Source organism: Amphiura filiformis, chromosome 16, assembly GCF_039555335.1.
Source record: "Amphiura filiformis chromosome 16, Afil_fr2py, whole genome shotgun sequence".
Classification (NCBI taxonomy): domain Eukaryota; kingdom Metazoa; phylum Echinodermata; class Ophiuroidea; order Amphilepidida; family Amphiuridae; genus Amphiura; species Amphiura filiformis.
Window position 1 is genome coordinate 52236682 of NC_092643.1, and position 25952 is coordinate 52262633.

Genomic DNA, 25952 nt, shown 5'->3' on the forward strand with positions numbered 1-25952 from the left:
AAACTTTAGGCTTAGAATTAGCTTACACAAATAATTACATGAAGGTTGGACAAAGTAGCTTGATGAATCAAAAGCTAGAGAGGGCTTAAACAAGATCAAAACGCTCATCAGAAAAGTTTCGAAGTATTAAGAACCGAAATCCTATCGTGATCGACCAGTAATGCGGTAGGACACGACACGGGGTCTACAGAGATTCTCGTAGTCGCACACCCGTATACACCATCTACAAGCTCTTTTACAGAAATATAATTATTTGCAAGTAACATGTTTGGTTGAATTACTCTCATGAAATTGACCCGTCTGACCAAAAGCAGTATGTACGGGCCCCAGCTCGAAATAAACACTGGGACAAAATTGACCAATTTGTGATGTGCATTGGCCTGTCTCGAGGGTCAAATCTCGACAAAAATAAACAACTTCTTTGTTCATATCATCTTCTCTCTTTATTATTGAGTCCTTATTTCCTTTCCACTTATAAAAAGGCATTTAAATAGTTATTAAGTTCTATCGGCATCTATGGTTCTTTCAAAGCTTCATGGTAAAATTGGAAATATATATACCAATACAAACTACGATTCCTTACATGTTTTGGGTTGTGGTATAGTTAAACAATGTTTTCCCAAATATTTTTAATGGAGGGTTTTCCCAAAGTATTGTGAGAACAACAAAACTAAATTCAACTTCAAATATTGACATTATTTTGAAGCTGTTGTTTGGCTATGTACCGACAAATTCCTATTCCAACATTATGGTTGTGTAATCAATGAATTATTGTAATTTTGCAAATGCGTTGACTGCCTTTAATATTTGTTGCATCGAGTTTTCCTCTCTAGCTCTGCTCTTATAAAAAAATACCTTTAAAAGGGATGCGTCTGGTCCAGAGAAGAGAGGAGATCAGATGCGTTGTGGACATGAATACAGACTTGAGGAATCAGGAATCAAATACTTGTACGTATTCTCATGGCGTTTTATTAGTCGACATATAAAAATTAATGAGAAAGTTTTGATATCTTGACAATTACTTTTTATTGTTGATGGTATTAGAGATACAAGATGTTTTGAAATTATGTGAACAAATTATTTCGCGCGCAAAAAAAATTAAATTTCAGTGAGTGTTTCTAGAATTCTTTTCCACTTGATAATAAACAATGCACAGGGTATTAGAGATGGTATTGTATGTGTGAAATTAAACCACCAGACAGCAGCTGAAATCTTTTATTGCGGGGTGCAGGTGTTGTACCATCATTTAGTTCCATTGGAGTTTTACGGGTTATAAACTGTGGTTCGACAAGTCATATCCGGAATATCGTCTGTTGATATAGTAGTCTCGTCTGGTATGACGTTTTTATGGTCGGCTGAATACTGTAACCCAAAACAAAAAGAAGAAAAAAAAACACTGTCATCATACTTCTTTCTGCACGCGCTTAGTAGGCTTAGGGTTTGGAATGTTTAAGGCCGTGGTCAGAGTTAGTATGAAATATAGTTTAAAAAAATTAACCTTACATAGGATCCGACTCGTCTCGTGCTGTTGAAACAGCTTTGTACAGAAAAGGTGCCCTGGATGAAACCGGTGCATTGCTGAATTTATGTTCCAGCGATTCAAAGCCTTATTGTAATACTTGCTGAGGAGGGCGCCCTCAATATTTTTCATAATTCTGTTTTTTACGCGATATATTTATTAAGCTAACATACTCAGCAAAAAACAAAGGGTGTAGGTGCTGTGGTTTAATCAAAATCCGAGATTTTGAATAAAACGCAGGAACCGTCGTTTAATTATTTCGATGGAAATATTAGTCGAATGTGTACTCGATGTTCATGACACAGTGCGTCGTGTAGGACACTCAAACACACATCAAAGGACCGTGCCGTAGCACGACCGATGGAGTAACACACATTGACGACATCGGCGCTGGTAGTAAATTCCAATTTTCTTTGCTTTACCTCAGTAGTTTAGCTCAAAATTAAAACGGGATATATCTGACAGTAAAAGCTAACATTTCATGGAAAAGAAACACTTTTTATGGAAATGTTACAGCATAACTATGCGCTGATTTAGCACACTTTGCGTAGTAGTCGCGATAAACCCAAGTTAATAGACGTTCGTGGGACAAAGATCGCACCTTATATTAAATTTGAAATGTTTAATTTACAATTATTTATTGTTTACAATGTGCTAGTTTCACACGTAATGTACAAACATGTCCACGCTTGCGAAATAGAAGCGTAATAGTCCATTTTCCATTGCACACACGCGCAGCTACCATGGCAACGCTGACAAACGTGAGCGTATAGCGTTCGTGATGACCACTTCGACTCGCCAATTACACATGTGGGTGCTACTTCTAAAATAACTATAGTTTAGATATTATTTTATTTTCCTGGTGATTTATAAAATAAACTATGGGAAAAGGAATTTATAACAAGTATTATTTTTAAAAGGAATTTATATATTACAGGGTGAGTCAAAAAAAGTGCAATAGAGAAAAGAATCCATTTTACTTAAGAACCGAGTTGAACTTTTTAGGTTTGTTTTTATGACACATTTTATAGCGCTACCCAATTTTAATGTTTGTCTAAGAGACATCTAAAATTTGAATGTCAGCCCACTCTGTGTAATGTAGATTTGGAACAACTGCCATTTTCTTAACCTCATTGGCATTAAAATAAAATGGAGCATCCAAAGTGATATTGCCCTTGGTCTTGTTTAAGGAGAAGAAACATTATTTTCATTTTACCTTTACTTTAAAGATGTATATTCTCTATAAAAAACATACACATTTGCAGGCGGGTTTTTCAAATGTCAAAGTGAAATGCGCGCAAATTGAAATGGAGTGAATTACAAAATATCCAGTAAGTTGGACATATTGGGATTAAAAAACTGGAGTTTGAGTCGAGTAAGGTATGAAGGACTTGAACAGAAAAAAAGAAATTAAATTAACGCAAAAATCAACCTTATTTAAGTTAAAGTCAGTTTCAGATATGGTGCCTTTACCGCGCCCTGTGTGCTCTCATTCAAAATACATGGTACCTCGTGGACAAATAACGAAATTGGGTTTCGCAACAAAAGGACTCATCAAAATTAAACGGTAGTTGCGATTCACTTCATATTTTAACAGAAGGTGGCCATTGAGTGTAGCATTTATAGAATCTTTCAATATTTGGAAAGTTCGATTTGGTTCTTACAAAAATATCGATTCTTTGCTCTATTGCAGTTTTTTTGACTCACCCTGTATATTCATTCAATGGAAAAAATATTTTCAATCGATGAAATATGAAATGCTCCATTCAACTCGGCAAACCCTTGGAACAGTCCATAACATCGTCATGATAATCTGGATCTGGAAGATACTTTCAACACTTCCTGATTGACGCCAGGTGAGAGGGATGGGTGTGCGCATGTGGTTTTTTAAAAATTCTTGTTGGTTGATAATATTCGTACCATTGTACTCATAAATATTCATTATACCCAGGCAGTTTGCACGGAGCCCTACATAATACGATTACCTTTTCAACACCTTCGAAAGCCCTGAGTAGATTATTACCAAGGAGAGCTTTAACATCGGATTCTCCCCATCCACCGTCAATAAGATAAGCGATTAGGTCTGGATATTTAGATACATCTTCTAACCCTTCCGGAACTCTGTAAAGATTACAAAAGGATAAATTTAAAAAATGTTCCTTTAAAAAGGAAAAAACTAAAACGCATCTTAACCAAAAACACACTGTTTGTATAAGTTAACAAAATTTAATGAAAAGGTGTAGTACAATTGGGCACTGTCCTTGCATATTACATGAATGCATACAATCAATGGAATACAATGATTTACAAGGTTTACTTATCCGGCAATCTTCATCTTGATATAGAGTTCTGTTGCACGCAAAGTTCCAGACGACTATTTTTGGGAAAGATGTGCCCCATTGGCGTACTCCGAATCTCCTTCGTTTTGGCCGGAATATAATTGAAAACCGAATTAAAAAGACTAGTTTGCGTCTGACGTCAGGGCAAAGACGTGGTGTGATTGGTTGCTGACCTAAGGAGTTCGGCATTTTTGGTCTTGTTGACAGGAAGTCATACGCAAACAAGTCTTTTTTAATTCAGTCTTGAATTATAGTTGCTCTTTAGCTCACATTTGATAACACATGCATATAACAGTTGCAATCCTATACACCTCATACCTGGAACAGCTTGGAACACTCATAAATCTGCCCCGAAATCATGTTTACATTTCAGTTAAATAGTAACAACAAACTGGAGAGTCCCCATTCTATTTATAGCCCATTCTTTTACCTTCCCATTATATGATGATGCAAATGATCATCACATTGTTATCGGGGAATTCAGAAGATATTAATATATCTGACTGAATTTGTTACTGTAAATCAACTTTATTACATGCCCATTTCTCATGAAATAGTAAATCAGAATGCACAGTGGCGGCACCGGATTGTTTTCCCGATGTCCCCTAAGATTGGGCGTGAATAAAACGTACGTTTTCATTTCCTCTACTTACGTGGGCACACCGTCATAATCGGCGCCAAGACCAACGCATTCAACACCACATTTATCTTTGATATAGTTGATGTGTTCTGGAAAGCGATAGAAAAATTAATATCAACTCTCCAATGGAGCTTAAAGCATCTAATTCCGTTATTTAAAAAAATGAAGATATTTTGGATTATTTCTTGTTTGAATGTTTTTATGGCTATGACTTGTAAATATGTCCACACATATCCCAAAGGGTTTTTTACCCCGTCAACTGATAACTGTCCAATCGAACACGAGACAACTATGTATAATCTTAATTTACTTGACCATGTTGACCAAAACAATTATTTTGATATCATTACCAACAGTTGTATTAAACAAGATACGTTATTGACTTGAACATTTTGATTGCAAACAATCGGTGTATATAATAATTATATTATTTCAACATTATCAGGTGACCAATTTCTTTCAGTGCCTGGTCCCACGCGTGCGAGAGTTGAAAGCGTAGTCTTCCTGTCCTGTTCAGCGACGGGCTTTCGATTATCTCCCAGATGGCTTCGCACACACCTTTCAAACCAACGTTCCTCAAGAATGATGACGTCTTCAAAATTAGAGGTATGTGGCTTCGTTGTGAGTGACCACGGCCGAGTTCTGGTATTCATTAGAGCATCTATGAGCTTCTATGCCCGGCATCTATGGTTAGAGTTAGACATGCTCCGGGACATGCTATGCTGGCCAATCTTTGCAGTGAGACTGTTTGGTTTCTCCTAGAGACTTCACAGTCTTTATCCGCAAAGAAAATTATACGACGTTGCTGCGTTTGTCGTTTGGAGGTTTGTCTTTGACCTTAATTTTAACTAATATCCCGCGGAGGGCGTTAATCATGTTAATGGGCTTGAAAGATGTTTTTCTTATCCCTCTCTGAGTTGGTGATTTGATTTGTATTTGTGCGGTTTTAGCCAAGGCCTGATCTTGCTTTGTCTTAGCTTTCTGGAAGGCCCAGTTCGGGTAATGACAGATTTAAGCGATTTGTGCATGAATTTTGTTCCTTAGTTTGGACTAATGAGGGTGTCTGCACCGTACTATAAAGTCCTTTTATCCCTAAATGTGTGAATAAGGGGGTGGTTGGAGCCTACTTGAAGGTAATAATCCGCGTGAGTTGGATCAAACAGTCCATGCAGAAAAGGACAGAAGTACTACGCTTTCAACTCTCGCACCCATGGGACTAGGTACTGAAAGGAATTGATTGCCGTCTCTGACGTGACAAAATCGACACGAATCAGTCGCCTGATGATGTTCGATCGTTTCGGACGAAACTGGATGAATAATCTGGATGACTAATCTACACCAAGAAGAATAAGATCATGTTTTTCGTCGACATTTCACTGGTAAAGAAGGTGGAGAGTGAAGTTTCAAAATCAGATATGTTGCATTCGAGGTGTATTGGTCTTTTATGAGGATAATGTATCATGTTCGTTTAATACTTGTATAATTATATTCTTTCCAACTATGTATTTTGATTTCCCCTTTCTCCGTGTGAAATGATTACGACGGTTCAAAATAGTAAAGAGACTTTTCGGACACCTTGTATAAGCATAAAACGTTTATTTTCGCGCGCTGATATTGATCAAAGTGGGAGTGAGCATTCATTCGTTAGGCTTTATTGAACCCGTAACAATAGGTAGCAGAAATCGCCTTGAAGGAGGAAATATCTAAATATGTTACTTTTGAAACTCGACCATTTATCATTCAAATGAGTATAGCTTAGTGGAATAAAATCGCACCGTGTCGAATTAAAGTCGTGTCGTGCATCGTGTCGTACCAAAGTACGCAGAAAAAGCTCTCCATCTATCGACTACTGTATTTTGAAATTTAGATTTAGGTACGACTTTATAGTGTTACATGTTTGGATACTTTTGGGGGCAGTATACAAGTTCTTGTGTAATCTTGTAATGTGTCTGATATTACTCACGAGCAACTTGGGCCAGAGAAGCACTGCGCGAACAGTTGACATATCCAGGATAAAAATTAACCATAACCACTCCACCATTTTCTTTCTATAATAAATAAGAGAAATGCTATTCAAAGTAAAGGCAAGGACACCGTTCAAAGCTTCAATTAACTTTTTATTGTTTAGTATAAACGGATGCATTTTTATGGCATAGGCTAGATGATGTTATAAACACATGTTAGAGACTGGTCGATTTTATACATTAACACTCTCCACGCGGGTGTTGAATGTAGTCGACAAGTAATGTATTTTCTTTAAAAAATATTTAAAATATTTAAAAATTGTAAATTGTCATGACCATATTTGGAATCAGCATGAAAAATGCATTAAGATTAGTACAAATCGTCGGCCGCATCACATACTGACGTGTTTGCAAAATACGCATTTCGAGAAAATCGAATTAGAAAATTTAGCCATTTTCGTTTGCTGCATAGGCCCTAATCTCGATTAAAACATTATTGCCGATTAAACCTGGTTAAAAGTAATGCAAATATACCATATTTTCTATGTAATTCACTTATCACTATCAGAGCATAACTTACACTGCAAAAAATCAATTTAAATAAAATACGTCGTGCAAATACGTCATTATGTGAAAAAGTTGCGCAAATACGTCACTATGTGAAAAGCACAAAACAGCAATTTATTGTGCAATGCAAACACGTCGCGCAGGCATTGGCGTCACATGTCACCTCATCTATTATGTCGAGGTATTTTTATTTCATGCATGAATAGCTAAGATGTTTGGTGTAGAATATCATCTGGCAAACTTTTTGATAAACAGATCAAGAATAGCATTGATAAAGACAACGGTCACTTGTCACAACGTCTGTACCTAAGGGATGAAATCAAAACTCGACCGGTGATCGATTGCCGGTTCCGGGCGGTTCCGTCCGGTTGGAGCCGGTTTATATTGTTCTTAACAATGGAACGCGGTTCATTCCTGAGTGAAATTTGATTGCACTACTTGTGCCGATAGGTACCGATGGCTCTATCTATCGTGCCCCGATAGGCACCGATGGCTCTATCTATCGTGCCCCGATAGGCACCGATGGCTCTATCTATCGTGCCCCGATAGGTACCGATGGCTCTTTCTATCGCAACCAGTACCTTTCGGGACACCGATAGTGCTACATGATCAGAATAAACATGGTGCCGAACTGTTATCATTATGTCTGCATACATACCACTTTAAGAAGTACATCGTCCTGTACGTTCCTATAACTATCACAAACAGCAAACGCAGATGAATGGCTGAATATAACTGGAGGTTGGTCGTCTAAATTAAGAACATCCAGCATAGTATCCTTTGACACATGAGCAAGATCAACCAACATACCCAGACGGTTCATTTCTTTTATAACTCTCTGAAAAAAGTAGATACTGTTATTATTAGATATTATTATACCACAATGTAAGGCTTTATTTCAGACCAAGAATAACCTTATTGACTTCTTAAACTTAAAATGAAATGGTACAATATTTTTCTTCTGGTTTGAAATCTGTAAATTCAACGCATGTTACCATGCCCTATGTTGCTGGCCTTTCAAAGAGGGTTAAGAAGACCCTGAAGTCCTTTGGCATCAACTCATCTTTCATCTTTCGTAAACAGCATGTCACTTATCATGCTTACGTCACACAACCACCATCCATCCACCCAAACGTACCAAACATGCCAGTGGCGTACCGTGGCCGCTCCTACCCCCGGGGGGGGGGGAGGGGGCTAAAGAAAATGTACATTTTGCCGCCCCTTGCAGCAACAGCCAGGATGTCCCTCGAAAATCTAAGATTTTACAGGTGTTACACCCCCCCCCCTCATTACCCACACCGCTTCGAGGTGTTGCCCTATTGACGGTCAAAAAGGTATAGAGTCATTAGTTTTCCATAGTTTTTCTCGCCCTTTTCCCTAGATAACTCTACTTGTCGCCCCATTAGTCCCGCCCGTTTTTCTGGAATTATTCTTCTTACCGCCCCTTTTTCTTCTGCCGCCCCTTCTTTTTTGCCGCCCCCTGCTTATACCCCGGGGGGGCTCGCGCCCCCAAAGTCCCCCTCAAAATACGCGCATGCATGCATAGCCATGTACGTTTCTCGACTCACACCTAACAGTTGACTTCGGGTATATATATAAATGCGCATTTATAAATGCGCACGTGACATCTACAAGTCACTATACCGTGTTCAACGATGTAAGGTACCCGGATGTGCACAAATTCCACACGCAAAAGTATAGGCGAAAATGACAGGTTACAAGAAAAATTGGTTTTGCAAAATAGTGGCATTGATTGCAAAGGGCAAAATAATTAAACCGAAACATAAACTCTTTATTTTGATTTTCCATTACGGAAAAAAAAAAAATTATGACGGAAAAGCTAGATATAGCTGATTTAAAAAGTTATATTTCATTATTTCCGTGCTAAATGGGCGTGGCAATTGGCCATATTGATGACGAAATGTGATTCTTACTGGCATTAAGGTCAGAACTGGGTAGCTGCCGATGATGTTATTTGATAATGTTTGCACGTAGGGAACTTAGGGGCTGTCATTTTCTTCGGAAGGAAGGGGTCATGGATTTATTTATTTGGGAGTCAAGATAAGTATCCCCCGTAGCGCCGCCAATGAACATAACTCTGACCCTAATTTTAACTCTAATTATAACGTAAATTGAGGAAACTATAACTTTAGCCCTTTTCGGTATAATGACTCTCTCAAACTAAATAGGCTAGATGTCCCCGCCCGACCTCCTCAATTTTAATTTACTCATTCGCTCGCAAATGGACAAAAAAACAAATTCAAAATGTGTTTTTAAGCACCTTTTTGTGTCCCCCATGCTAAATCGGTAATCTGTACACCCTTTGTCACCCTTTGACGTACAATTTAGAGTATAAACACGTAGATGATTGTACATGATCTAATCATCCCGGCTGGAAGATGTTGAGGAAGACTCGTATACTATACATCACGCTCATACGTTATATGACAATATGACGTACAATCACGTATGTGATGCATGGTTTGAGGTTTATTCAGCTAGTAAGTTAGATCTCGTCATACACATTATTGTCATGGTATATTGTAATTGTATACGGCAAAATTTTTACAATTTGATTCAACCGGCTTATAAAGTTTTACTTTACACGGAAGGGGAAAGTTAGCAAAAAAACAATTAATTTATGAGTGTAAAAAGGGGGAGGGGTGGTTTTGGGGGAAGGGGGGACAAATAATATTTATAAAATTATAAGTAATCCGAGAAAGAGAGCACCCCTGTTCTACGGGCGAACGGACCTTTCAAGTAGGGTCAGTCGGTCAGTTTTTTTAATTTTTTTTTAAATAACCCAAAAATCACAAAAATCTGTAAATAAATTTCAATTTGAGAAAATACCAAAAAAAAATTGTCCTGAAATTTCCGAAATTTGGGGTCGGCATTCATTTGTACAGGAAAAATTTGTTTCCCAATTTGTTCAAAATAGAACAGGGTTTTCGTTTTTCGTCGCATAAATAAATAAATAAATAAATAAATAAATAAATAAATAAATAAATAAATAAATAAATAAATAAACATTAGTTATGTTTGTACATGGGGGTGCTGTGCAATAATCATGATCCTTTGATATCCATGATTTATCCTTGCAAATTTATAGCATCGAACCTCCAGCCAATGTTCCTTGCCAGTGCTAGCCACGAAACAAGGTCACAACTGTAGCCACTCCTTCAATGGTCGCCATTTCAATGATTGACAGTGATGTAATGCAAATATGGCGCTGGCCATCTGGTCACGTGCGCATTATAAAAGCGCATTTATATATACAACCGAAGTCTACTGCCTAACCTCCTCAAAAACAAAAGTGTTGTTTTTTTCAAGCATCTATATCCATGTTCATATCGTGTTGCATATCAATGAATAGCTACGACGTACTTCATATCCCTTTACAACGACACCACATTTGAAACAATCACTTTTTCACGGCGGAGTACACGTCTTGTGAATGTAGTGGGGTCTCAAACAGAATGTGCCAATTGACCATTATTCTGTGCTCAAAGAACACTAGTCACTAACCTCAATAGTGGGTGGAAAAACCATACGCAGCCACAGCAGCTTGGCACCTCCACCTCATGCTGTTCACCAGCCTGGTCACACGTTGTTGTGGGATGGCATTCCATTCTTCAACCAGGATTCGTCGCAGGTCATTCAATGTTGTTGCATTGGCTACTCTGGCACGCACAGCACGACCAAGCTGGTCCAAAAGTGTTCAATCGGGTTGAGGTCTGGGCTGATGGCAGGCTATTCCATTCTTTCTACTCCCATATTCTGTAGGTAGTCGTTGACTACACTGGGCTCTGTGGGGGCGACGTTGTCATCTTGGAGCATTGCATTAGGTCCCAGACTATGAAGATATGGGATTGCACTACAACCACAAGACGTGTACTCATGCGTGATTAAAGTGAATGTTTCAAATGTGGTATCATTGTAAAGGGGTATAAAGTAGCTATTCATTGATATGCAACACGATATGACCATGTCACAAATTATCTGAGAAATAGATACTTGAAAAACCTTTCCAAACTTTTGTTTTGGAGTTTATTATGTTAGAGCATTCTTCCGAAAACGATGAAAATTGTAACCCTCCTACACCCCACCACCATCATCACACAAGAACCTCCTGAACCCCCCCCGGTCCGGAAAACACAAAATTAATTACGATACCTCCCCAAATGGTGTAAGGCCTTTAAATGGTGCGGGGTCCTCCGTTTGGTCTTCTTTATAGTTAGTCGCCCTGTAAAAAAAGGAGAAAGATGGCAATCTTGGTAAAAAGCATAAACTTGATGAATAGAAAAAAATATTTTAGATATGAACCGTCATCACTTGCGAAATTGGAGAGATACCTAGGGCTTTTTGGGGTTGCCCACTTCGCACTGTATACATGTACTGACAACATTTCCCCCATTCAAAAATTTTAAAGGAAAATAAGGGACCGATCGTTATTTACGGCAGGGGGGGAATGGGTGTTTTGGCAAATATATCGACAAAAAATTTTGTGTTCCCCCTCGCGCCCGCTCAAAACTTTCGCGTTCCCCCTTGTTTTCCCAATTTTCTCCATTTAAAATTTAACAATCCCCCCTCCTGGTTCAACTAAACATTTCAGGTTCCCCCCTCAAGACCACAAAAAAATTTCGTGTTCCCCCCTAAATTTACCCATTCCCCCCCTGCCATAAATAACGATCGCTCCAAGGCTGCGAAACTGTGGTGACCAAGCAATATGATGACATGGGAAATGATGATAAAGTTAAATGGTGGAAAGAGGACAAACATCAGGTACTTCAAGAATAAAAATTATATAGGCACCGTGTTAATGCTTGGCCCAGAATCGTGAGGTATGTCAAGATCGTAGGTTCGAACACTAAAACATGCCTACATATTTTGCAAGATTTTTACGTACCATGGTGTGTTACAGCTATGAGTAACAGTTATGTACCGGGTTCCAAGTTCATAGAGCATGCGTAATCCGGCTAACGAACTTTGAAAATTGTGTCCTCCTTCAACCCCAATAAGAGAAGCAATTTTGCCATTTTCGAAAGCCTCCCTGATACCTGAGAATTGAAAATGTACAAATGTAAATAACCATAATTATTGAGTTGTTGTATAACATTCTAGAAACGTTGCATAATAGAATGACGTATATGGCAAGCCAAGTGTTAAGTAACTCTGTTTTTCTCAGATGAACTGATTTTTTTTATATTTGCTTAGTTTTTCTCGATAAAACTAACTTTTTCAACATAGATATTAAACATAGTTTTTAGTTGATAAACTAAGTTGATCAAAATCCTGTGGTAAAGCTAAATCTATATGAGAAAAACTAAATTAATCGAATTACTGAGCACTTTGCTTGTAGTAGACATAGTCAGTGTGATGATCATAATACATGGTGCTAAACCGTGTAAACGGGTTCGCATTCAAGTCAGGCCGTTCGCATCCAACGCTCCTCTTTGATTTGGATACCAGCATTTTGTGGAAATCTTGGCGACCCCAGTAAAGTGAGCTACGGAATCATACTTTCTGCCGCTTACCGCTGAGCGGCGTGACGCTTCATCATGCCGCTTGGACTTGTCTGCAAGCGGAGCGGCACACCATTCTTGCCGCTCAGCACCGCTCCAAAATCGTATTTTGTTCTCATACGTCAGAGCGGCACCGTTCCTAATTAATTTTAATTCAACTCCCAGCGGTGGTGCCGCAGCGGCAAAGCGGTGGAGTGATCGATATATCGGCTCGCCGCTGGTCACTGCAAGCGTTTCTGGTGCGACTGCGCAGTGAATTAAAACCATCTTCAAAGCAGCAAAGCGGCAAGGTGCAGGAAAGTATGAAACCAGCATTAGTTCGATAACCCCATTCATCGTCCGTAAAAAATCTGATCTCAAATTGTGGAGTAGACTCCAACGCATGCAAGGGTCATTCCTTGAATGAATAAACGTAGGATTGAAGAGCTTTGTTCTGACAGAGGAGCATGTTTGATACCTACCTTGTGAACTTGTGACGAACTCAAAGGTTTCTGGATACATATCACACATTCGCTTTACGACATCAATTTGATCTAATACGTGCCGAATGGAGTCTTTGTATTGTGAACCACATGACGTATACGCCGACCAAAACTGAAAAAAAAAAGATTCACCATGCACGGTCGTATTGCTTATGAATATCATACGTGCCAAAATTCTTGTTCCATATTTATTCTCTTGAAATAGAGAGGAGGAATCACACAAGTATCGTCTTCAATATTAATATGTACGTAACAGTCGTGTTGTTCAGCAGTACACATTAGGCTGGAACTCAAACGCTCGTGGGTTCGAACCCCAACTCAGACATGTATATTGCGTCCTCGAGCAAGGAACCTAATCTTGATTTGCTCCTCTCCACCAAGTTGCACAATTGGACATTGGATTATGTGGAGGGGGTATCATGGCTCGGACTCGTTGTGCAGAGGACTGGCGATCTGCCTGCAGCAACACATCACATCACCATCGTACACAGAAGGGTTAGGGTCTGCCGCAATCTCTATTGAAAGCGAAATGGGCATCGCACTAAAAAGTATGACCATTCAATATGGGAGAGCGTGACCCAGTGGTTAGAACTCTCACTTCTGGTGCATGAGGTCCCGAGGTCGATTGCAGACGATGGAAATCTTACTGGGATATTAACCTTGTGACAGAGCTGTCACACTACACCGAATAGGTCTTCCGTACAAGAAACGGATGGTATTTTAGTAAATCCGTTGTTGTTCGTCAATGATCGTTTTATGTTCTTTTTATGTCCTGCTACCATCCGCCAAATGCGTTTCGTGTTAGGTGATGTTCGTTAAGTCCGTCGGCAAGTTTTGTGCATGCACAAAACTTGAACGGAGTGTACCGAATACATATGTTCGGTATTTATCCGATGTGTGTCCGTATGGTGCTGTATATTGCCGGAGTTTGTTCGCTCTCCTTTCGTTCATGTTCGTTCTTTGTTCGTTGCACTCGGCCCGTGTTCGTTGCAAATACGTTCATGTGAGGCCTTCACCACCGAATAGCATATTTTTGCATTCGGTGATGTACGTTGACCCAGACCGTGTTAGTGTCACACTACACCGGATCGGTCTTCCGTATAAGAAACGGATGGTATTTTAGCAAATCCGTTAGTGTTCGTCAATGTTCGTGTTATGTTCTTCATATGTCCTGCTATTATCCGCCAAATGCGTTTCGTGTTAGGTGATGTTTGTTTAGTCCGTCGACAGTACGTTTCAAGTTTTGTGCATGCACAAAACTTGAAACGGAGTGTGCCGAATACACATGTTCGGAAGTTGTCCGATGTGTGTTCGTACTGTTCTGTATAATACCCTGGGTTTGTTCGTTATTCTTTCGTTTATATAGCGCAGGTGTTTGCAAGGTTTCGCAGGCGCTTGTGCCGGATGTAGGCCTATGGCGAACATGTGCATCGATCATGGGGGGCTTTCTGAAGGGTGTGTGACGCAATATCATATTTCCCCAGTACTTTAGTGACTGACAAGTAGAAAAAGGGGGAAAGGAGAGAAAAAAAGAAAAGAAAGTGAAAAAATTGAAGAGAGAAGAAAAGAGAAAAAGTTAAATTGCACGTAATTTAGTAGGCCTATGCATGTAAGTAGTATTGAGGGAGGGGCACTTTCTGAAGGGTAGAGGACGCAATATCAAATTCCTACCAGTTTTAGTGATTGACAAGAAAGAAAAAAGAAGAGAAAACATGGAAAAGGTTAAATTGTACGTTATTGAGTAGGCCCAGGATAGTATATAGTAAGCCTAAAAGTATAGGCCTGTGATTATTATAGGCAGTGCTTAAATGTGGTTCCTTGGCCCAAAAGCCTGTGAAAATTACTGCCGGCCCGTCGATATGTAGGGCCCGTGACATTTTCTCACCAAAGTCAGTATTTACGACGGACTTAGGTCTATTACTGACTTTAACATATCAATCCATGCATGCTTTACCTGAAATTACGAGTCTGAAGTCTTATATCTAAGTGTCAGTGGATCAGTGTAACATTTTAAATTTTGCAAATTCAGTTCGGGCCTTCTTTGTTTTTTGTTTAAGGCAATAATAGTGTAAAAATGATGCACCAAAAACAATTTTCCAAATTTTCTATTTTTAAAACTAAATTGTTACACAATAGGCCTAGGCCTAGGCCTAATAATGTAAATAGGCCCTACAGTCCCCATGCAAATGGCTTCAATTGGACCTTCATTTTGAAAAATGGACAAGTCTTCCTTTTTGCTTATGCTATGGACATCCACGTGTTATTTTTAAAACAATTGTTTATATTATACAATAATGGTGAAAACTTTTCAATGGCTTCAATTAGGCTTTCGTTTCACCAATTTGCAGCTGTTTCAAACTAAAATAGTACCCAATAATAGTGCTAAAATTGATCTAAAAAATGACAAATGGCTTCAATTGGGCCTTCATTGTCCAAAGGTTTCTCACCTCTATTGCCCCCGGACGCTGGTTGCCCTGATATATCAGATTTGTAGCCCTTTTGTACTTATTGGCCAATATTTGACAATTTTCGTCAAAGTTTTCCCCCTTAAAAGTTGTCTTTCCCCAATTTGTTCACCCTCTCAAAAAGTGCTTGCTACGTCACTGCCTCTAAGGGGTCAAAAACCCTCTCAAACACCCTCTCCTCCCCCACTTTTCTGATATGGTGCACGTCCCTGTTGGTGCCACATGCCACGGATTCGCCGGTCATTTGTCGGACGTTGAACGATTGAATATAAAACGCCTGCAGGATTATTAGCGGCCACAACGCATAGAGAGACGAACGGGAATCGGACCCAAATCCGGACATTTGTCGGACGTTGACCCCAAATCCGGTCATTTGTCGGACGTTGAACGATCGAATATAAGACGCCTGCAGGATTATTAGCGGCCACAACGCATAGAGAAACGAACGGGAATCGGACCCCAAATCCGGTCATTTGTCGGACGTTGAACGATCGGATATAAGACGCCTGCAGGATTATTAGCGGCCACAACGCATAGAGAGACGAACGGGAATCGGACCCAAAATCCCACCGAATCTTCTGCCGGACTGGTGATTTTTCCACCGAATAAAATATTTTTGTATTCGGTGATGTACGTTGATCCAGTCCGTCGTAGTGTGACAGACCTATGAGTTTGAACTTAATTGGCAACATCGGTAGATTAAGCTTAAGTTCTATCCATGGTGCATTGAGTGTTGGGTATATAAACCATGAGAGAATTTTGTCCTTCGGAGGGGACGTTAAGCCGTCGATCCCGTGTACAGAAGAGACACACCTGTACATGTAGCTGCAGTTTCTCGCTCAGTTTTGAGAAGTGTAGGTATTAACCCCTGACTGTTCGTAACCCATCCCGGTGTTCAAATGGACCCCATCGAAAAAGACTTGCTTTGGGTTGTCCATGGTTGTCAACCCCGAATAAATCAAATCAAATCAAAAATATACCTTGCCTTCCTTTTTAATTCTCTTCATTTATTTCTGATTTAAAGTAATCTCTTCATTGTGTTATGAAATTTGAAAATGTTTCGTATGTATTATGTGATTTCCTTTTGACACTAGTACACACTGGTACACCCTCTGTCGGTCTGAGATTTTTTTTAAACTGCAGGGCAAAAAGACCCTAGTAATAGTTTACATGGAGGAAGTTGATTGTTTGCATGAACTTTGATTTCAAAGCAAATAGGCGCAGGCCTAATATCAAATATTTTATATCAAAATTGCAAACAGGTGCTACAAGCTACATAATATCACAAAATCAAAACAACACAGGTTTTGCCAGTTTTACACTCTGTATTATTTTGCCTTGTGTAAAACAACAGAGGGCGTCGTGAATGTAACCATATGACATCACAGGGCAACTCATTATTGACCTAATAGACCTTTTCAAATCGAAGTTTTCCGAAGTTTGTTATGGATGACCCCGTTTACAATTCCGTGTCATCGACGCTAACGCAAATGCAACTATTACGTCTGAACACAAATCTGCGTGAAAGACACGGTCAAGCGTTGGAGAATACTTTGGTTGGATATGGCTTGAGCAAGAGATTGATATTTATATTGCGAAGACCATACGAAGACCAAATCAAATGTGCCGCAGACGACAAACATCTGCATTTTTCTTTCTTTTAGTGTCACATTGTGAAGTGCCAAAAAGTGGAAATGTTAGTTCAATACCTAAAATATTTCTCTGTGATGACTCATGTTGGATGATTTTGGCTAAATACGTTGTATTTTCACTCAAAAGGGTGCGTGATTCCGCTTGATTCATTGTGTACCAATTTGACCCCCTAGCTTCCTGAATATTTAAATACTGCAGTTTTCCGCAGTTTTCCGATCTTTATTTGAAAAGGTCTATTGATCTAATAGTTATTGAACTGTCATTGGAAAGGAGAGCGCATGCGCTCTCTAGTGGTCATACTCACTTGGGCTCCCACAAGGCCTTCTCTTAATCGTGGTATATCCGTATGAGTGGGATTCCAGGTTGGTTTTTCATTCAAATCGACCTTTGAGATTTCGTTGTTCACTTCTGTCTTGAATTGCCATGGTAAATCGTTATGACTATAGATGAAAGTTTGGTAGACAAGTAAATGTTAAGTGCTTGGAGACCCAGGATATGTAGCAGAGACATTTAGGCCTACACTCTGTTTAGTATGTAATAAGGTATATCATTGGTCTTGCTGTTTACCATCACAATGGCCGAGTTCTCCGTAAAAATAATGACAGTAATACAATCCTCAATACCCAAAGACAACAGACATTATTACCATTTAAGCTTAGTAACTTTGCCTTCCTTAGATTCCGCTAAATTTATAAACTATCTATCTGTGTTTGCTCAGAATACTTTGGTTGAATGACCGACGTACCTGCCCGAAATCAACACCTGGATTCTTATCAGTACACTGGGTATAATATTGACTATCATCACAAATGTTACTTTTCATGGTTTTGAATTTATTCAAATCTTGGTAAAGTAACATAATTTGGTATGTAGATTAAATACCAAGTTTCCCGTTTTAATGGTGATAATACGTTGCATATCAATGAAAATCAGTGAAAATATGATAGATATATTATTATCTGATCAATACACACAGACTGAGCAACAGTGCATGTGATATAGGACTGGAGTAATGCATATCACATTACAAAATGATTTGAATTCACTACCATGCGTCAAGAAAGAGTACATTTATTTATTATCAATACCAGAAGGCCATCAGCAGAACTTTTGCCTTTTTAAGGACTCTTCTTGTTGAAGCTACTTCGTGCACGATGACGATGAACATTATTTTTCCCGCAATTAATTCAACTTTTACACGTTATTGTGTGCTTTATACTCATGTTTCATTTCATATCTTATCTATGGGCTCAATATAGGAATTAAGCAAAGAAATTATTCGTGTATTCCATTTTTGAGTTTCTTTCAAAGAAAACCATATTTCGTTAGGTAACAGCAGAGGCCACGCCGGTACATATTATTATAATAATTACCAGAAGTGAGGTAAGTTGTCGTCGTACTGGGATTTGAGTTAGTTGGGCCAGATCCTGTGGTTTAAATTTGTTCCTCATATTGTTTACGGTTATAATATTACGATCATGATAATTTGGAAAAACTGTTGAAGAACTGATCATAATTTTGATTCCTGTTTTTATTCAGTTTGTAATTTTCATGTCAAAAACCAAACCCTTCTCTCAGAATAACTGTAGTTTTTATGATAAGTAGTTTAGACTATAACTTACCCATCGATGAGGGGTGTTTCCTTCATCCATTGTCTAGCTTTCTCCATTGATGACAACTCAGCTTCATTATTCTTAAGAGCTATCGGAACAGCGATAGCAATGCTTAAAATAACCAGAGTAGCTGCTACAACTGCCACAATAACGATGATTTTTATATCCATGGCTAGAGAGACAAATTTTTAAACAAACTAAACAATTCTACGTTGATGCCGCTTTGAATACTTGATCCCAAATGATATGAATAAGGACTTTGTGAACAATATCAGTGTAAATATAAGTACATGTAATTATAAAGTAAAGTCAAATAATCAAATTGATAGTTCAAAGATCTTTGTTTATCAAGATAAAAACTTATAAACTAAATAGGCCTATATACTGCGGTAATTGTATAGTGTGTCCCAAAAGTCTCGATACCATTTTGAACCGTCATATCTTTCACTAGAATTGGCCGAGGAAATCAAAATATAGTTTGTGGATCATCCTTTTGATACTTTGTTGTGATAACCATGATAACTGGAACATTTTTGACAGGCCTTTTGTGTACCTCTTTGTTTGTAAACAGGCAAGGATGACAAAATTGTCATCCTCGCCGAATAGGAAAATCACAGGGGTTGTACACCCACTAGGCCCCTCATACAATTCCCCTGTCTGAGAATCAAACATCTTGCTTTGATAGAAAAAAACATAATATCACAATAGCACTGGATGATCAAAATTATGTTATCCTTGATTGATGAGAATAAGTCATTGAAAATTGAGATTTCGAACTCGGGCCAACGTATCAGGAGTCGAACGCCATAACCATTAGGCCACTGTACTTTACGGTAAATCGCTGTGTCGTCCGGAAAGAACAGAATAATTTTGAAAAGCTTGATTTTGGCGAATGGGGCTCAGAATTTGCATGTAGGGTATCACAGGAAATGCTAGGGTATATTTTGGAAGTGAATCTGAAAAAGTAGTCTGAAAGTGATTCGCAGCTAGGGCTGTTAGCCGTGTTCAAAAATTCTGGATATAAGTATTATTTTCCAATAGCTGCTAATATTGGGACGCCAATAATAGATATGTTAAACTCACTTGGGTGGATCGAACTAAGTGACAGTTGGAAATATCATAATTTTTTATATGCTTATTCTTATATTTAGGCCTAAATGTTTAAGAAATCAGATATCATTCTTCTAATGCACTGGTTGTTCCAAAACTCAACACTAATTCTGGATTGCGTATATTTCATGTCAGAGCTGCTCATATTTGGAACAGTGTATCACCAATGATTCGAACTGTCTTTGAGACAATTCAGAGCAAATATTTTCATGTCATGTTAAGGGCTGGGGTATGAACGTTTGGACAGTATTTATTTTGGGACATTAGAGCACATCAGACATATCGAATTGCATTCTGAATACGAAGAATGTCATTCTGATATCAAATAATTTTGATTTTTTGAAATTCGCAATTTAATACACATTTTAGGGCAAATCATTAAAAATTGATATTTTTGATATTTAACAGTACTTGAAGTAAACTTTATAAATCTGATGATTTATACTTAAAAGTGTATGTAGGTGGGATAAAAAGTCGACGATCAATTTAAAATTTTGACCTTTCGTATTGAAGATATGGATTTTTTTTCCCCAAAACACCAAAAAAAATTAGGTCTTTTTGGGAAAAATCCATATCTTCAATATGAAAGGTCAAAATTTTCAATTGACCGTCGGCTTTTTTCCTCCCTGCTACATACACTTTAAGAATATATCATTAGATTTATATAATTTACTTCGAGGACTGTTATATATCAAAATTTGAAAAATATCAAATTTTTATAATTTGTCATAAAATTTGTATTATATTGTGATTTTCATAAAATGAAAATTATTTGATATCAGAAAGACATGCTTCGTATTCAGGATGCAATTCGATAGGTCTGAGGTGCTCTCATGTCCCACAAAAAATACTGTCGAAAGGCAATAAACGCTCATTTTAGATCCCTTAAAGTATAGATGTTTATGAATTCCTATGAATACTTTATTTTATATTGACGGAGGGCTTGCTTGGACAGCACTGCTGGTCACTGAAGTTGTTACTCCCAATAAAGAAAGATAAACATGCGCGATGCTGACGAAACATATATAAGGTATGACTGTCAGATTTTTGCTACAATGTCAGCCACGTGGGTAACAAAGTGCAGTACCCTTATCAGTTGCTCGGTAAATATACACAATGCAATATCAACATAATTATTTAAAGGGTTATCTACTTTTATGGTAAAACAATGAGATAAATTCCTGAACCATGTTTGATTTCATCCGAATCAACGCTATTTTCTGGGCTGAAAGATTTAACTACTTTGACTTCTATCTCTTTAAAAAATGCTACAATGTTGCTACTAACAAAATGGAAATACTTTACGCCACAGTTTTTATCTTCAAAGCTTTTTCACTCTTTAATTCTTTCCATATAGACCAGGGCCCAAACAGACGAGACAATACAAAGAAAATCGTTATTTAACAGCGCATATGTCGCCAATGCGAGCCACTTATTCGAACGCGTGTCGTGTCGGTTCTTTTGCTATGTCACGACTGTCCGCATACCATGTACGTACTGTGTTATGCACATCGTGTACGTTTGACTTATATTTCCATGGTAATAATAAAACGACGGTTTATTCAAAATCTCGGATTTTGACAAAACTACAACAGCTCAAGTCTGATTTTTGCAGAATTTTGAAAAATGTTGAGGACGTTCTCCTCTGCAAATGTTATTATATGGCTTTAATTTTTATACTTGTCTACATCATACAATAAAATAGCTTGGGGTTGCGTTGAGATTGCGTTTATAGTTACCTTCCTGAAGCAATGCTGAAACAGAACACATTTGAACACGACTCGGTTTGTTCGATCGTGTGAAACAGCTTGCCAAGCACCTCATGATAGTTCTGCTATCTCTATTGACTTTCTGTGTTTACAGTAGTATTGTCACATGTTTTACATGATTAGGCCAGAGTAGTATCCGGGATATGATACTAGGCCACCGGGTCGAGAGGAACAGGGCCCAAAGCCCCGAAGTAGCTTAAACGATGTTGCAGAAATTTAGGGAACTGATCTCGACCTTCTATGTGTATTAATGGACCACAAATGTTATTGTTTTGGCTGTTGGTGGTTTGGGTATGGAGTTCGGACCCCTAATGTCATTTTCACCCTTACCCAGGTGTTATGTCAAATTCGGCAGGCCCCTACACGGAGTCTACGGAGACCCCCGTAGTCGCACCCGTATGCCCCGTCTACATATTACTGCTTGGAAAAGTGACCTGTCTGACGCAGTGATGTACGGGTCACAAAATTGACCAATTTCCAATTTGTGATGTGTATCTTACTTACTATTATTCACATTTTGTAGCCCATTTAAGCATTAAAACTACAAATTTTCGCGCATTTCGCCATTCTAGGGTCTATGATGCCACTGACTGACTACAGGAACCGAACTGGTCACTTTTAACATTAGTGAAGCTAGCTACGTTATACTTGAAACAACTACATCTTAGTACAGTTTAATTCCCACAGTCCTTCGTAGGGAATTGTAAACATGTACGAGCGTCGCGCGCATTTTTCTCCTTCCATGTTCATATTTGATCATTGGAAGCTAAACACGTGTTCAAGGATTTTACACCAACCTCCCTCCCCATGTCACAAAGAAATTTATTCCACGGCTGTTCCCCTCCCCTCCTCCCCCACACGCACACACTCACCCTTATGAAGTCTTGCACCGTCATCGCTGATCAAAGGGGTCCGTTCGTTCATTTTACTCCTGGGCCCGTAATGGCTCTCGGCGGCACTAAGTGATTACGACGTCGCCTGGCTATTGCAATTACAAAAATGGGGGAGAGAGACAGGGTAAAATTTAACTGTACAATAGCCCAGGGGGCACATCAAAACTTTTTGGTGGGTATGTTCCCCCGGAATTTCGCGGTGGTGGGTCTTTGGGAGCTGACGTTGTACCAGTAAAAGGGGGTCTTTTGGAGCTGCGAACAAGTGAAATGGGGGACTTTTGGAGCTGTGAACAGTCAAAATTAAGGGTCTTTCTTTGCTTTCTGGTTGAAAATCGCCTGAAAAAAACCACCAGAAATATGAGGATTGAGCAATTTTGGGGTCTTTTAGAGCTGAAATTATCAAAATCAAGGGTCTTTCAGAGTTCTATTTTGGTCAAATATAGGGGGTCTTTCGGAGCTGCGAAATCCAAAAAGGGAGGTCTTTCCGGGGGAACATACCCGTATGGCCATTTGTGTCGAGTGCCCCCGCCCCGGTACAATTGTTCCCTATTAGTTATTGATATAAATTAATTGGGCCTATTGGAGTACATCCTTGGGCCCAGTATAGTATACTATGTGACCCGGCAGCACAAATGAGCCGTAAATTCCCTAAATTGTATTCTGAGTTATGGTGTAAAATGTGTACGAAGGTCATATTCATCGGTAACTTAAGCTGGCCCGACATCCGTCTCATTTCGATAGTCAAAATCTAATCAATAATCCTATTGTTGAAGTGGATAATAAGCTTCTACCTTAGATGGCTATAGAACTTTTAATAGCTCTGGTCTTTGTTTGCTTATATTGCTAAATCCTGTTCAAGTGGTGGGTTACCAGGCATTGTATTTTGTACAGGTATGCATAACCAACAATTAACAATGAGAGAACTTTCTTAAACCTCGTTGACTTGGGGATGATTTGAAATGACCGCCAATTATGACTGTTTGATATTTATTGCCAACAATGTGGAAAAACAGACACATGTAAAAACGTAAAAAGCTATAATTTTGTTGAAGGAACAAAGTTTAACAAACCATAACCCCGCTTCTGGATATCGTTTGAAGTCAAATGATATACCATTTTAAGTTTATGATGTTTATTTTTAAACACGAAATAAAACAAAATTGACCGGGGAGGAATTTACGGCTCATTCGCCGTGGACGGTCACCTATAGTATCCAATAATTGGATACATACTGGGCCAAAGGATGTTATGGATGGCACTGATGGGTGCATGAAATGAGTATGCAAGATTGCCAATAATTATGTGTGAGCTGTCCCTCCACTCCCTCCCACCACACCATTCATCAGCGCCAGTGACATGATTGTGCATACATACTGGGGGCAGAGTGAAGTTGATTCCCTGCCTCAAATACAGTAGACTATGCCATAGTCGAATTTTATTAAAAATATGTTATTATTAGTCATGATGAACCCATTTCGTTGAACTCAAAATTATACTGATGTTTATTAAAATTAAAGTATTCAATAGTAAAATGGTCATAAAGAGTTAAAAATATCAGACGATTAGTGACAATAAAAGTAATTGAATGCAACATTATCTTGCATAATTATAACGGCTCACTTTAATACTGAACAATTCTGATTTTGGAATCTACCAGTTTATTGATAGCGAACCCCGAAATTTCGACTATGCGTCAACACAAAAGCGCCGCAAATACCACAGACAGTTGTTTACGGTGTAGTTAATGGTAATGGCGCGGGCCCAGACGATTTAAACCATAGCGAGGTATGGGCGACCAATCACAAGGCAGATCCATTTAAAGATGCATTACATCATCGCCAATTTTAGTTAGGCCAGAAATTGGCCTAACTCTCCATAGAGTCCCGTGTTAAAAATCTTAACCGCAAGGCAATGTCATTGTCAGTAGTCCACTTGGGAAGCTAACAAACAGAGGGAGTAGGGTGACTGATCAGATGTGAAAATCTATCAATTGTGCACACATTAATTAAATCAGAGTTTTAAGCTTAAATACAATATCCAGAGTATGCACAATGGGCAAGTGGACTACGGGGTAGTCTACAAATACAGAGATAAACTTTACAAACATTTGCGATTTAGCATTGGTCTGTTTTTTACCTGAATTAACCCTATTTTTGGCCCATCGCGTCTCTCGCACATCAGAAAATAACCAATACCGATACATCTGACTGCCATGATGTATATAGGTGCAGTGTAATGAATCACTGTTTCTAAACAATAATTCATATTGGCCTCATACATGTTTAATGGCTAAAATATCACTCATTTTGGAGATCAAAGATAAATTTGTGAAAATCTTACCTGCTTTACGACACACAATCACTTGTCACAACTAAATGTTCCCTTTTTTCCTCGTATGGCTGTCAATGTCATAGCAAAATATCATTGATTGGATTTTCCGCTCCAATGAATACCACACACATGAACACAGTACAAACGATTTTGTCGTTATTATGTAGGTCAACCGGGAGATCAACAGTATGTTTCAAGTTCAGATCCAAGGTCAAAGTGAAACTGGTGATCTGTACCATTTCCAAAATAGACAATAGACCTACTACTACTTCTATTGCATTTACCTTGAACCGATGAAGTCACAATATTGATATTAGACATGTTAGACAGGTCCATCCCATGAAAAAATAACACTTTTTCCTACCGCAAACTGAACGACCACTTATCAATCGGCTGTATACTAATCGGTGATCAGCAATCAGCTACTGAACAATCAGTAATCAGCTGCTAACCATTCGGTAGTCAACTACTGTTCAGCAATCACCCATGAACAATCTGCTGTCAGTGGTCAGTGGTCAGTGATTATTAATCGGTGATCATTGATCAGATTTTTGATCTGGCGTAACTTTCACTATAGGCCAATCAAATTAAAAATTCACCCACCACTAATTGCAACAGAATCCATTTCACATGCATCTATCTCCCAAAGGCTAACACAAAAACTTATCAAAAGTCCCAAAAGTAGTGGAACAGGGCCTAATTTGCATAAATCCGAAATGGCCGCTTATGCAGGGTGTGAAATTTCAAATTTGGTCAAATCTTGCTAAAAAACCATAGCAATGTATTCTTCTTGTCAAAAGAATTCAGGAAAAGTATAGTTTGACCTATTTCCGATGTACATTTCTTGACTTATAGGGGGAAAGGTCAATGTCAAAATTTGGACACTACAGGGGGCAAAAATAAAAAATTCTCCGATTTCGATAAAAAAAATGGTCTCATATTGTACCGCTTACAAAAGCGTTTTTTAATTTAATTTGCCATATCTGAGATGGTTTGTTACCCTGGTAACATTGCATAAAATATCAAATCGAATAATCAAACACGATGTAACTTTCCTCATTTTGATTTATTTTTGCCAAAGGAGC

The 25952-nt window shown here is 38.6% G+C and overlaps 1 protein-coding gene across 1 annotated transcript; it reads right to left on the reverse strand.

Moving 5' to 3' along the window:
- Nucleotides 1–442: 442 nt before the first annotated feature.
- Nucleotides 443–24974, reverse strand: LOC140136180 (dipeptidase 1-like). The gene is made up of 12 exons (XM_072157889.1): nt 24877–24974; nt 22516–22625; nt 18774–18936; nt 17456–17591; nt 13013–13145; nt 11936–12086; nt 11203–11272; nt 7688–7867; nt 6462–6546; nt 4512–4587; nt 3505–3640; nt 443–1362 (listed from the first exon to the last, which is right to left on the reverse strand). Exons 2-12 carry the CDS (start codon nt 22565–22567, stop codon nt 1264–1266), a joined length of 1281 nt encoding a protein of 426 aa, XP_072013990.1. The 5' UTR covers nt 22568–22625; nt 24877–24974; the 3' UTR covers nt 443–1263.
- Nucleotides 24975–25952: the final 978 nt, after the last annotated feature.